The sequence below is a fragment of the Fusarium proliferatum genome, assembly GCF_900067095.1.
Source record: "Fusarium proliferatum ET1 genome assembly, contig: FPRO_scaffold001, whole genome shotgun sequence".
NCBI classification, from domain to species: Eukaryota; Fungi; Ascomycota; class Sordariomycetes; order Hypocreales; family Nectriaceae; genus Fusarium; species Fusarium proliferatum.
The window spans coordinates 6,119,119-6,133,118 of NW_022194790.1; the positions used below are offsets into that span (position 1 = coordinate 6,119,119).

The window sequence follows — 14,000 nt, forward strand, 5'->3', positions numbered from 1 at the left end:
CGTTTCAACCATAGCCGGCGTGGTTCCAATTCAGTTTGTCGTATGCAGGCAAGCCACTTCTGAATGATTCTGGGGAGGTTATCCAGTGACAAAACAAGTATTCCACCATTGCCTCTTTTGAGGAGTTCGTGTTCCGGGACCTGATTCTCAGTCACAGCCTCTATCAACCCGAAAGTCAGTAAGCTTTGGGTGCTGGCTCCTATATATTTCCAGCGTTCATCGGAAGGTTCTCCATCCCTGAAGTTTCCAGATAGGCTTCGAGTCGATATGTATTCCTTTAGAGGCTTTATTTCAAAGCCATCGTGGCGAAAACCAAGCCATTTGGGTGCTTTGAAAAGGCTACACGTCGAGCTTAAAGTGTTAGGTGCTTGCATCAGGCTTGACTTAATCGGGTAATGGAAATTATGTGTTTCCAGATTTTGCCTTGAGTGTGGCAAGAGGAGCGTTGGAAGCTTTTTATGGTAATGATCGAGAGACGATTATTGATAAGAGATCAATTTTGTATGTACAAAACATGTGGTAAGTCGATACCATTATCCTTCAGCCTGACCCAAATGCGTCGGAAAAGACACGTGTAACACGGGCGACCGATGAGCTAACTAAACATAAGACAGCTTACAAAGCGCCTATCGACTCATGGCTTGCATAGAATTAACCCTCTTTACACTATCTACTCTACATAGACGCTCACATCAGCAAAGGTAATTGATATGATAGAGTTAGAAACAATGTTTCATTGAATCTACAATTTCCTCGCTATGTCCAGGGTAGTCTAGCTGATGGTGCGACGTGGCGTCGACGGTTCATCCGCAGCCCGCATTCCAGTGGCCTCGGTGGCGTCTTTCAAAAAGCCCTTAGCCCCAACGAACCGCGCGCTAACAAACGGGGTTCAATAAGCGCCAGATCCCCAAGCCATTTGTTTCAGGTCAAGATTTGCTTCGAGGATCAATGACGATCATGTCTTGCAATTATTCTCAAGCGCTTCAACCCATATCATTTCCATCTCTTCCAGATCTATTTTCTCTTGTCTTTCCCCGCTGGATAAATGATGCCGAACACGAGGTTGTTGGTTGACTTGAACGGGGCATATACCTAAGAAAAGAATCACGTCCCGCTTCTTCTGCAAGAATAAAAAAAAAACCTCAGAACATTCTATTCTCAGTTCCATCTCGTAAAAAACTAATGCACAGAATCGTGAATTGACGTGGTTGGACTTTTTTTTGGGGGGAGATCTAATCTAGACCATCTTGGCAGACGACGACTGGATGATTCGATGAGGGCTTAAACTTGCAGGGATCATCCCAACCAACCAAGACGTGCAGGCCCCTCGATTTCTGTTTATAGCCGCTGAGTGGCCAGAGAGATCCAATAATAGCACACAGTCACAGCACCTCAGCGGAGTCGTGCGTCGCAAACACGAGGCCTTGTGCATGTTTCGTGTGCGTGAACCTTGATTCTCTCCAAGACATTTAGTTATTGTTAGAACCGTTTCTTATTCAGCGGCCTATCCAGGGTCAACTCGACCCCATGTCCACCTGCACTACAGTAACTCCGTTTTTTACGACAGGCCACATCATGAAATGATCGGCACAGCGTTTCTACTGCAGCTGTATTTTTGGAACCGAGCCGCCTGGGTATCTCGGATGTCCAACAACCATGTCTCTGATCCACTACCAAAACGCACGCGCTTTCTGCCCAAAAGACTCTCTCTCATCCAACCACCCATCGACTGACCGCCCTGTCAGTTCCCGTTTGGGCAGATCCGGAATGACCTCACCCTGCTATGTTTTGTATGCAAGCGCCCGTATTCCCACTTCGGGCCTGCATGGCCATGGAGACGCTTCCAAGTTTGGATCATGATTGATTTGCGCGTATGACTTACGTGGAGAAACAATCCATCTTCAGCTGAAATTGTAACCTGACAGCCGATCTTGAGATTGGTATAAAGATTCAGGCTACACCAGCTCGTTACACATTTTTTCCCTCAGCAACAATTCACTTTCGTTTCACATAAACAAACATTTCATTCGCTTCAAACATTCGTTGAAACAGGAAAGATGAGAAGCTTCTTTCTACTCAGCGCCGTCGCCTTTAGCGCGGCCAACGCTGGTGTTTTAGACTATCGTCGTCAGCCAAGGGGAGACTACAATCTTCCTCCGGCCTTGACAACTTCTGTCTATCAACCCCCGGCCGTCTCTACTGATCTCTATCCTCCTCCCGCTCAGTCTGCCAACACTGAGCCTACTGAGCAAGAGACTTCTCCTTATGTTCCTCCTTCGGTTCCTACTGTCGCTACTTCCGAGCACCAAGAAACTACCAACTATGCACCTCCCGAGTCTGCAGCTACCGACAGTGCTAGCAAGCCTGTTGAAGACACTTCTATTGTCGAGACTCCTTCCAACGCTTATCCTCCTCCTGCCAACACTCAACCTGGACAAGACACCACTGAGGCCTCAACACCAACCGGAGCCTACCCCCCTCCCGTGAACACTCAAAAGACAGAGACTGAGCAAGAGTCTTCTGCCGTTGTCACATCTGAAGAGTCCACTCCAACTGGTGCTTACCCTCCTCCTGAGAACACTCCATCTGAGTCTGAGCATGAGTCTACTGCTGTCGAGACTACTGCCGTTGAGACTACTGCTGAGGGTAAAACCTCAACTGATCTGTATCCTCCTCCTGCCAACACCGAGACCACCAAGCCCGGCAAAGATACAACTGAGGCTCTTACCCCCACTTCCGAGTACACTCCTCCCGAGAGTACCGATGTAACCCAGCAGGGATCTACCGATGTTGGCAGCTCTACTGACGCGTATCCCCCTCCCGAGGGCACCCCCACAACCCAGGGTACCACGGCTGTTTCCGAGACCACCAAGCCTGCCGCTGGCACCTCAACTGATGTCTATCCTCCTCCTAAGGGTACCGAGACTACCGATACTGGTGTTGAGACTGAAACTGGTAGTGCTTCTACTACCCAGTGGACTACCTCAACTGTCTACACCACCAATGTATACACTGTCACTTCTTGCCCTCCCGAGGTTCCCGACTGCCCCAACGGTCAGCATGTCACTACCAAGACCATCGCTGTGTCTACTACTATCTGCCCTGTCACCGAGACCAAGCCTGTGACCGAGCATGGCGAGACCGGTACTCCCACTTATCCTGTTCCCGGCTCTACCGAGACTGAGCACCAAGGTACCGAGACTGCTACTGTTTCCAAGCCTGGTGAGACCGAGACCAAGACTGAGTCAATCCCTGAGGAGACTGAGACTTCTCCTTCTACTGGTGCTTACCCCCCTCCCAAGGTTACCACTGGCACTACTGAGGGAGCCGAGACTGAGACTACCAAGCCTGCTGTCGGTACATCCACGGGTGTCTATCCTCCTCCCAAGGCCACCACTGAGACTACCGAGGGTACTGAGACTGAGACTGTTCCTGCTGAGACTGAGACCACTAAGCCTGCCGTTGGTACCTCAACTGGTGTCTACCCTCCTCCCAAGGGCACTGAGACCACTGAGACCGGTGTTGAAACCGAGACTGAGTCCCTCCCTGCTGAGTCTACCAAGCCCGCTGTTGGAACTTCAACCGGTGCCTATCCTCCTCCCAAGGTCACCACCGAGACTGCCACTGCCAAGACCGAGACTATTCCCACCGAGACCAAGCCCAACACTCAGCAGACCAGCCAGTGGACTACCTCAACTGTCTACACAACCAACATCCGCACTATTACCTCTTGCCCTCCTGAGATCCCTGACTGCCCCAACGGCAAGCATGTCACAACCGAGACTATCGCTATCTCTACTACCGTCTGCCCTGTGACCGAAGCCGGATCTACCAAGCCAGCTACTGTCACAAAGGAATCACCCACTTATCCTGTTCCTACCCAGGCTACCGAGACAGAGGGCCAGTCTACTGTACCTACTACTGAGATTGAGGAGTCTACCAAGCCTGTTACTCATCATGAGGGATCTACCAAGCCTGCTACCGAGACAGAGACTAAGCCTGCTACTGAGACCAAGCCTGTTGAGACCAAGCCCACTTACCCGGTCCCCACAGAGACTAAGCCTGCCACTGAGACTGAGACTAAGCCTGCTACCACTGGCGGCGAAGAGCACCCAACCGAGACCAAGCCTGTCACCGAGACGAAGCCCGCTACTGAGACTAAGCCCACTTACCCAGTTCCTACCGAGTCCAAGCCCGCTAGCACCACCGAGTGGACTACCTCAACCGTCTACACCACTACCATCCGCACTGTGACCTCTTGTGCTCCTGACGTTCCTGACTGCCCCAACGGTAAGCACGTCACAACCGAGACTATCGCCATCTCCACCACCGTCTGCCCCGTAACCGAAGAGCACCACACAGAGACGAAGCCAGCTCCCACCAAGCCTGTTGAGACCAAGCCTGCTACCGAGACGAAGCCTGCCACGGAGGGACAGTCCACCAAGCCTGTCGAGACCAAGCCCGCCACTGAGACAAAGCCCGCTACTCAGACTCAGCCCACTTACGCGGTTCCCACTGAGACTAAGCCCGTGACCGAGACGAAGCCTGCTACTGAGGGGCACTCCACCAAGCCCGTTACTGGTGGACAGTCTGAAGCTGGATCTACCCAGCCTGCTTCTACTACTGAGTGGACCACTTCAACTGTCTACACGACTACCATCCGCACTGTTACATCTTGCGCTCCCGAGTTCCCCAACTGCGAGACGCCTACTCCTCATGTCACTACTGAGACTGTTGCCATCTCTACCACTGTCTGCCCTGTTACCGAGCAGCACCAGACTCAGCCTAAGCCTACGGAACACAAGCCCACTCAACCCAAGCCCACTGAGTCTCAGCCTAGTGAGACAGCCAAGACTACTGGATGGTCGACTTCTACCATTTACACCACCAGCGTTCGCACTGTCACTGCCTGTGGTCCTGAGTTCCCCAACTGCGAGACACCTACTCCCCACGTCACTACTGAGACTATCGCTGTTTCCACTACCATCTGCCCCGTGACCGAGCAGCACCAGACTGGATCCAAGCCAACCGAGCCTCAGCCTACCCAGCCCAAGCCTACTCAGCCAGGCAAGACCACCGCTTGGTCTACTTCAACTGTCTACACCACCAGTGTCCGAACTGTGACTACCTGCGGCCCCGAGCACCCCAACTGCGAGACCCCCACTCCTCACGTCACCACTGAGACCATCGCCATCTCGACCACCGTCTGCCCAGTTACCGAGGAGCAGTCCTCTCCAACCAAGCCCAGCACTCCCGGCCAACCTTCTCAGCCCTCTCAGCCTGAGCAACCCAGCCAACCCCACCAGACATACCCTGTCCCAACTCAGCATGTCGTCACAACCGGCTGGTCTACCTCTACCGTCTACACGACCAACATCCGAACTGTCACCGCTTGCGCTCCCCACGTTGCCAACTGCCCTGGTACTCCTCATGTCACCACCGAGACCATCGCTCTCTCAACCACTCTCTGCCCCGTTACCAAGACTCAGGTCATTCCCGGCCCTGGTGCTACTTACTACCCTCCTGGTAACTCGACATCCACTCTTTACACCACCAAGTACTTCACCGTCACCGCCTGCCCTCCCACTGTCACAGACTGCCCCATTGGCGCTGTCTCTTCTACTGTCTACGCCACTGCCACCACCCATATCCAGCCCTGGAACTCTCACGTCTACCCCTCTCCCACCAAGGGTCATCCTCCTACCATCCCCACCCATCTGACTCCTGGCAACGGGACGGTCACCACCTTCATCCGATCCACCACCAAGCTCTACGAGACTCCTGTCTCTACTCCTAAGGCAGCTGAGCACACCACTACTTCCAAGGCTGGCTATGAGAAGCCTCCTTATCCTGTTTACTTCTTTTAAGATTTCCTCTGTACCTACATGCATCTCAAAGTGTCTGGGACCATGAGAGCAATGACTGCATACTTTACTTAGACTGAGTAACTTACGACCTACACGACCTGTTTTTGTATTTAGATATTATCATATTTCGCACATGAAAAGAACATAGCTTAGAAGCAATACTGTCAATACAATAGTACATCTTTCCTTGTTTATTACATACTGGCTCTTCCATATGCATCTAGTGATTGTCCTCGGTGACTCCATTGAACATCAGTCAGACATTTGTTATCTGCTGCAGGTAAGTGCATCATAGCTTCGACTTGAGTTCGGTTTGAAGCTTTGACAAAACAGGCTCAGCGGCACGAACGGCATCAAGAGCCATACCATAACCAGCCTGGAACCCAGTGCCACCTGCACCGTAGTTGTGAACCACTGTGCGCTTTTGTCCGGCGACAGTCAGATCCTCTCTCTCGACTCGAGTGCCACCTTCGCGGGACGGACGAAGTCCTGAGAAAGCTGCGAGGACATCTAGACTTCCATTCCTAACTTCATCACTGAGCTCCTTGGTGCGCTCCAAGATGGACTCTGTCTCGTACGAGTATGTCGCACCATCACTGAGAAGATCGGTTAGCTCGTAATGCATATTATAGCTAGAGAGTTTACGCTTACCCGTTACCCTTTTGCATATACCCTCCAAGGATTACATGTCCCTTAGAGAAGGGCCGAGGGATCACGTATGTCTCGTAATCTTTACCATGTCTCATAATGTTCGTATGGACCTCAGGCGCGTGAGTCAACAGGACCTGTCCTCTAGTCGGGTAACACTTTGGATCCTCAACTCCAGGCAACTTTTGCGCAGCGTTACCAGTACAGTTGAACAAAATTTGGGTAGACTGGCTGAAGAATGCAGTCTGAAGATCTGGAAGCTTCTGACGAACAAAGCGAACACCGTAGTCAATTTTCAATCTCTCATAGAGATAGAGCAGATGCTTGGGTGCATTGACAGTGAGAGTAGTAAAGGAGACAGCAAACTTGACGCCTTCGGGTAGATCAGAGACTGGTAGTTCTTGGAACTGTAATGCATTAGTTGGAGTCATGTCAAGCTAAGCTTGAACTTACGTCCTCTAGATACTCAGACATTGCCTGGATCTTATCGCGAGGAACATTATCGTCCCAAAGCTCTGTAGAAGGAGTTCGTTTGACATACGACTGCTCTGGTCGCTCAGATGCCAGCTTGCTAAGATGGAAATATCCTGCCTTGTCCCATTTTAAGGCATTGGCATCTGTACCAGAGATAGCTGAGAAGTTACAACCAGCCCTATAGTGAGATAAGTCTGAGAAATTACAGCGCTTTCAAGTGATGTTTCTTACCATGGAGAAGTATAACTCAGTGCCGTGTCCCCGGGAAGATGTTCAGCAATGACTGTGATGGACTTGCCGTAGCCTCGTTCTGCTAGAACCAGAGCAACATCAAGGCCGATAATGCCAGCTCTGATGTAACTGTTAGTGCACATTCGAGAGCAAACATGGTGATATTCTAGTTAATGACTTGCCCCAAGATGACGATGCTATCGCGTGCACTCATGTTGTCTTGGTGAATTAGATAATCTGATGAATCCAAATTGATTGAAGGATTCTGAATGTGTTACTTATTTCATCCAGAGGGACCCATGTATCATTTGAAGCTATACATAAGACTCCTGTAATACCAGCCAACATTCCAAAAAGCGTAGGCCGTCTACAAAGTAGAAACTCTTGTAAAGGTTATTACCCGAATAGGAAATACGACAACCCTCGTAGGCAGTAGACCAAATCACCCCATCTCTATCACCAAGTGAAGCGCTAACACCAAACTAAGACTCTGCCTATTTGGGCCTTAATGTGTAGTCCGACAGCTTGAAATAGGGCGGTAACCTTATTGGCCAAGGTCCTTGGTGCTGCTCTTGGTAGACTCGAGCCTGGGTGATTGCGGAGACGCCCAGGAGTACTGACAAAGAATGCTGATGGTACGTCCGATATGTTGAGATGAGACGATGTTTCTTTTCAATCAAAGCTGGATTGTTCGGCCTTACTCGGCTACTCAAAGTTGGCTCATATCAAGAGTCGAGACAAGATGTGTCCAAGGCCAGTGAAAGCGATTTATATGATTCTGATGACGAGAGTCTTCTAACCTTGCATATACAACTTCTAATTTCACTATACTTCTCCTGTATCATCTCGGGCATGATTCAAGTAATGCTCAACAGTCTTATGCAGCTACAACTGGAACTCATATAAGGTAAAATGCGTTTTATTTAATGCCAATAGTTGCAAGTATCAATGCCCTAGTAATCAATCTTGAAGCTAAACTCGTCCTCCCAATGCATAGCCCAGTAACGATCCCAGATAGCCTTCGTAATAGGTCCAACCTTTCCATCGCTCACAGGCTTATCATCCAGGGTAGTGATGGGCATAATACCACCAGCAGTTGTGCACATCAAAATCTCATCAGCCTGATAAACAGCCTCAACTGGAACATGCTCAATGCGAATCTCGTATCCACAAGATCGCGCAGCGTCAATGACACTCTTCCTTGTAATTCCCTGCAAGACTCCACGATCAGGTGTGTAGAGCACGCCATTCTTGATGATGACGACGTTGAAGCCTGAGCCCTCAGTGAGGTTGGCATCACCGTCTGTCAGGAAGGGATAAGTGGCGCCACGGTCGTTGGCCTCGAATAAGCCGCGGACGAGATCACCCCACTGGAGGTTCTTAATGGTGGGATCGATAGAGCCGGGTGGAACACGTCGTACGGTTCGTGCAACAATGGCACGACCGCCATGATACTGGTCCTCGGGGTCCATAACCCAAACATACGGCTGAACAAACATGTACAGGTTATTGTTCAGCAACTCCTCGGGCTTTGCACCCCTCACACCTTTAAGTCCACGGGTAACGATCAATTCAACAAAGGCATCCTTGATCCCACTCTTAGCGACCATCTCGACGAGGATCTTCTTGATCTCGTCGCGGGGGATGGGGAAGCGAAGCCTCATCTTCTTACAGCTGGCCTCGAGACGGTCGAGGTGGTCGTCAAGGCGGAAGAAGCGGCCGTCCCAGACGGAGGGCACGTCGTAGGTCAGATCGCTATGCATGAAGCCCTGGTCGAGGAGGGGGATGCGAGCGGATTGCAGGGGGACCAGTTCGCCTTCGACCCAGGCGATGCCTTGGGAGAGGATGTTGGTGCTGGCTTCGAGGATGGCTTGTCGCTTGGCGTAGCCGGCGAATACCTCATCCATGGTTGCCATTTTGCTATCTTGTCTTTGATGTGGTGTGTTGTGTTGGTAGTGTTTGTTGTGGCGGTTGATGTGATTGATGATTGAGATGCTGTGTTTGGTTGGTGAGATGGATCAATCTGATACGATTCAACCTTTGCTTTTGTAGACGTTACAGATGTCTATAGATACCCCCAAAGACTGTAGTTTGTGATACCCCGAGTCTCTATGGAGAATGTTCACCAAGTCTTGACACAGTAGTTACCGGATCGCGTAATTCCTCTTTGGGTAATACCACACCCCGCAACCGCTCGGATTGCCACCAGCCCAAGGATGCACTGTCGTGCAACCCCCCAAATTAGCCGTTCTCTACTAAGTAATCACTTTATTGTGGTATGGTGCGGAGTGTAATGAGGGAATACCCCACTGATTGCTGATGCAGTGTTGTGACGGCAAAAGCATGTTGCCCCGACAGGATAACGAAGCACAAGACCACTGGTTCGGGACTTAATCGCCAGATAGTTAAAGGCACTTATCAGGAAAATGGCCATCTGATAAAGAATCTGGGGATATGCTTATCGAAAAGACTAGCCGGATGAATTGGGATTCCTTGCGCTATCTCTTGTCTTGCTCTTCAGGCAGAGAAACACAAATGCCGAATTGACCGAACATCTACATGTTGCGACAGACCAACGCGGTGGTAGTGGACATCATATCATTCCTTCACCTCGGGCTTGTTCATAGCTTTTAACGCCCTGCTGTACTTCCCTCAGCAAGAATTGCATGCATGGCAAGAGAATCCCAGAGACAGTTCTGGCCCAGTGACCCCAGCAGATATGACTCCATTCGGAAGATAGAGAATGCCATTTTTAGTAAGAAATGCACGAACTATATAAACATAAAAAATTTCTCCCGTGGTTCAAATCGTGAATGTCATTTTTCCCAATCTGACATCAAGTATCAACACAGCTATTCATCCCTCCCGAGACGACGAAATAACGCCATGAAAAACCACAAACGCCAGGACGTACAAAAACAAGATCATCCAAATAAATACTGCCTCCCCTCTCCAGAATTGACATTCGACCGGCTCTTCTGATCAATAACAGAACCCCACCACGAATCCACCGCCTCATCAGCCCAAACCTCCTCCAGCAGCGTATTCGCCGTCAGAAACATATCATACCTCGTCCGTTCATTCCACCAGCTACAATACGTCCTCGCCGCCTGTCTCAGGTGCTCATCCGATGTTTCACACCCCGCTAAGAAAACGGGAAGAAGGAGTTGTTTCTGCAGCATAGAACTATACCTACAGGACGTAACATGATTAAGTGTCTTGCGCGCTAGGAAACCTAGTATTGAGGGGGCGGGTTGATCGCGCTGCCACTTGAACACACGGCCGATGTAGATTAATAGCCCGTATCTCCACGCTTCGGCGCAGTGGTGAAGATCTTCCTTGTAGTGTGCTACATCGCCTATATCGCAGCCTGTAGTGTCTGAGACGAGTTGGTCTGGGATGTCGCCGTATTCGGGATCAGTCCACTCGCGTATCTCCTTCTCTACATTGAGAACGTGTTCCATGTCGAACTTTGCGCAGGTCATGTTGCTTATAAGCTCAAATTCTCGTGCGTAAGATCCGAGGCGTATCATGTGGCGGAATAAAGCTTCGGGACAGCCTGATACGCTGTAGAAGGTCTCGTCGCTTGTTTTGTCGCGGTTGAAGAGGCTGATTATCGTGGATTCGGAGAGGACACATCCTTGGCGGCTTGTGAGGGCTAGAGTAACATCCCACCTGCGACAGTAAGTATTCGGGTTGTGTAAGCGGTGTTTAGTGATACTTACCAGACCAGCATCTCTATACGTGCTTGCATTCGCGGTGTTTTCTTCATGTTGCAGAATTCGGCAGCCTGTATCATTTTATGCGCTCGCTTGAGATACCAGGTCCAAGGTCCATGAGCAGATGTCGCGCACTGGAGATGTCAGTCCTGACTGGAGGCCTTTGCAGAATGACTCACATCAAGTGTCATGAGAATCAGCACAGCGTCCAAGAAAGTCGCTTCGATCGGCGACGCCGGCGACACGCCTTCCATGTCCTTCAGCATTTGCAGAGCTTTCTTCTTGTGCATCTTGGCCTCTCCGGCGCAAGAACCTGTATCGCGATTGATGTGTTTGTAGGAGAGAGCGAGAATGCAATGGAGGAGAAGTTGTGAGCCTCGTCCAGTTTCGGCGTCGAATCGGAAGGGATTGGCGGCAAAGTCGTGAGTCAGTGGCATGACGCAGAATTCTTGGTCATCTAATCATCATTAGGTTGAGACTTATTGAGCGATATCAATCACTGTACGTACATCGTGTCAGTAGTTGCGCAATGGTGTCGCTTATATTGCTCGGCGCGGCGTGAGAGTTGAGTAACGGCAAAACAGGCTCTTCAATTGCCTGTGACTGCGCATTTGTAGCAAAGTCACCCGCAGTGCTATCGTGATCGTTTGGTAATTGAGGTCCGATGAAGTGATTCTCAGGCGAGTTGTCGGTAGATGACGAGTCTCCCAGCTGAATGAGAGGAATGTCTGGGCCAAAATAAATCGGCAGTTGGCCATTGACCTGGTCAAAAGGCGCCATGAACGAGGGACCTGTGTCGATGAAAGGGTTCATGAGACTTGAATATGTCCAGTCGATATCACTCCCGCTGTTCATCCCCTCCCCCATCATCATATCGTGATCAAATGGATTGGCATTCTCGTGAGGAATCACTGGCGTCGCCGCAAGAGGAGCCTGCGCCTCTGCCTCTGCCTCTGCCTCTGCCGCTGGGGGCGTAGTGTTACCAGCACTCTTATCTCGACCCTCGCTGTTACCATCCGCCGACTTTGGCGGTGTCGCAGGCTCAGTAGCAACAGCTTCACTCTGCGGTTTCGTCGCCGCTTGCTTCGATCGTGTTGTCGGTCCGACAAAGTCGATTGATCCAGGCGCTGTCCCATCACGACGTCTCCTCTTGCGACTGAATGCGCCGACGAACTTGAACTCTCGAGGAGGTTTTACCGCCGACATTTCTGAATTGATGAGTATCGATAAGCCTTGGAAGACAGTATGGAAAAAGTGAGGGTCTGAATGAGGGGAAGGGTTCAGAAAGCTTTCCAAGCTTGGGGAGAAAGAAACCTGGCCCCAACCCCATCATGACACTAAAGACGCCCCCGCCCGCCAGGTTTTTAGTGCTATCGACTACGGGGAATCAAAACCGTTACAGTGCGTATCTTAGTGGCGAATGTCCGCTGGGCATTTGGAGATAAACTTGACGAGCAGGGGAGGAACCCTGACGACTACGCGTATCGCCAGGTTTCTCTGCTTTAAAGAGGTTCCGATTGGTCATGGTGCGAGTCATTGAGCTCGGAGCGTCATAATATCACGATGTCAGCTTGGAGTTTACATGAAGTCACTATACGGTAAGTTGTCTTATCACATGCTTCATCCAACATGACATTGCTTCAATCTCAGTTCATTCATTCATTCATCAATTTGTCTGTATATTCATTGATCCAAACTTAAGAACTAATCTAATTGTAAAGACCGCCGTTGGCAGAAAGCACAGAACCCGTCGTCCACTTCGCATCATCCGTGCAGAGGAACGCAACCAGAGGCGCAATATCACTAACCTCACCAACACGCGCTGCAGCAGGCGTAGAGTCAATCAACGGCTGCATATCCTTAAGGAACTGCTCATCGCTCTGGAACCATTGATCTGTAGCAATAGGACCAGGGTTCACACAGTTAACAGTGATGCCGTGAGATTGACCAAGCTCTTTGGCCCAGACACGAACAAGAGCTTCATCAGCTGCCTTGGTAGCGGCATAAACAGTCTGTCCTGCGACACCGAGACGTGCTCCTGCTGACGAGATGAAGACAATTCTGCCTCCCTTAGGGAGATGAGGCTCTGCGGCTTTTGTGAGGAAGATGGGACCCTTGACGTTGGCGTCGAAGTGACGAGTGTAGAATTCCTCGGTTGTGTCTACCAGGTTGGCCTCGTTTCCTTGAGCAGCGCTAAAATCCGTGTAAGTGGCTACTATTTCGCTCTTTCATAAAACCAGACTTACTTGTGAATGAGGATCTCAATCTTGCCAGTTGAGCTGATCTTGAGCGCAGCATCAATCAATTTAGGAATCTCAGCAGTCTTGCTAACATCGGCCTGGACAACAATAGCCTTTGTGCCGTTGGCCTCAATCTCCTGAGCGACCTTCTTAGCTCGCTCTCGGCTGCCGTCAGAGACGTAGTTGACCACCACGTTGGCGCCTCGCTTGCCAAGAAGGATAGCAATGCCGGCACCAAGACCGCTGAAATGTATTAGTCAAAGATCGTTGGTTGCCTGGGGTAACTTACCGAGACGCGCCAGTGACAATGGCAGTCTTGCCAGTCAGTTCGAGACCAGTAAAGTCAGGCATGTTTGAGAATAGAGTACACTAAAGTTATGCGAGTGGTGTGTTGCGATGTGATATGATACGGTATAGCTTGAGTATGGTCTGACTCTTTCAACGAGCTGTGGTTCGAGATTTTATGAACAGAAGCTGGAGAGCATTCAGTCTCGACGCCATAATTATCATGACCATGGATATGGAAGTTGCAGTAACTACCTAGTGCGGTATTAAGATATCGGAGTCTCCGCTGAAGCCACTTTGCGGGCGGAGCTCTCGTTACTACCTAAATAGGAACTAAGGACAGCTTCAACCCCACAGAGTCCACGATAGGAAATAGTGTCAACCTCGTGATGGGGCCGATTGTGGAATTTGCCGGGTTGGAGATGGCTTGAGAATCCACTACTGATTGGATTAGCTTTGACCAGCCCGGAGGAGCTAGATAAAGTTGAGGCGGGTTTGTCGCCATCCAAGCTAACTTAGACTCCAAGCTTTCAACT

General features: G+C 50.3%; 5 protein-coding genes across 5 annotated transcripts; 1 reads left to right on the forward strand and 4 right to left on the reverse strand.

The window, feature by feature from the left end:
* Positions 1 to 2,057: 2,057 nt before the first annotated feature.
* FPRO_00091 (uncharacterized protein) lies at positions 2,058 to 5,867 on the forward strand (the record flags this gene model as incomplete). The annotated part of the gene is made up of 1 exon (XM_031225777.1): positions 2,058 to 5,867. The coding sequence occupies one exon, from the start codon at positions 2,058 to 2,060 to the stop codon at positions 5,865 to 5,867; it is 3,810 nt and encodes a 1,269-aa protein (XP_031076379.1).
* A 289-nt stretch (positions 5,868 to 6,156) lies between these two features.
* On the reverse strand, positions 6,157 to 7,434 carry FPRO_00090 (putative D-amino-acid oxidase; the record flags this gene model as incomplete). Its single annotated transcript, XM_031225778.1, has 5 exons — positions 6,157 to 6,463; positions 6,519 to 6,922; positions 6,969 to 7,167; positions 7,221 to 7,340; positions 7,403 to 7,434. 5 exons carry the CDS (start codon positions 7,432 to 7,434, stop codon positions 6,157 to 6,159), a joined length of 1,062 nt encoding a protein of 353 aa, XP_031076380.1.
* A 739-nt stretch (positions 7,435 to 8,173) lies between these two features.
* FPRO_00089 (uncharacterized protein) lies at positions 8,174 to 9,136 on the reverse strand (the record flags this gene model as incomplete). Its single annotated transcript, XM_031225779.1, has 1 exon — positions 8,174 to 9,136. The coding sequence occupies one exon, from the start codon at positions 9,134 to 9,136 to the stop codon at positions 8,174 to 8,176; it is 963 nt and encodes a 320-aa protein (XP_031076381.1).
* A 1,008-nt stretch (positions 9,137 to 10,144) lies between these two features.
* Positions 10,145 to 12,145, reverse strand: FPRO_00088 (uncharacterized protein; the record flags this gene model as incomplete). The annotated part of the gene is made up of 4 exons (XM_031225780.1): positions 10,145 to 10,895; positions 10,946 to 11,073; positions 11,119 to 11,396; positions 11,449 to 12,145. 4 exons carry the CDS (start codon positions 12,143 to 12,145, stop codon positions 10,145 to 10,147), a joined length of 1,854 nt encoding a protein of 617 aa, XP_031076382.1.
* Positions 12,146 to 12,648: 503 nt separating this feature from the next.
* FPRO_00087 (uncharacterized protein) lies at positions 12,649 to 13,530 on the reverse strand (the record flags this gene model as incomplete). The annotated part of the gene is made up of 3 exons (XM_031225781.1): positions 12,649 to 13,132; positions 13,186 to 13,422; positions 13,469 to 13,530. 3 exons carry the CDS (start codon positions 13,528 to 13,530, stop codon positions 12,649 to 12,651), a joined length of 783 nt encoding a protein of 260 aa, XP_031076383.1.
* Between the last annotated feature and the right edge of the window lie 470 nt (positions 13,531 to 14,000).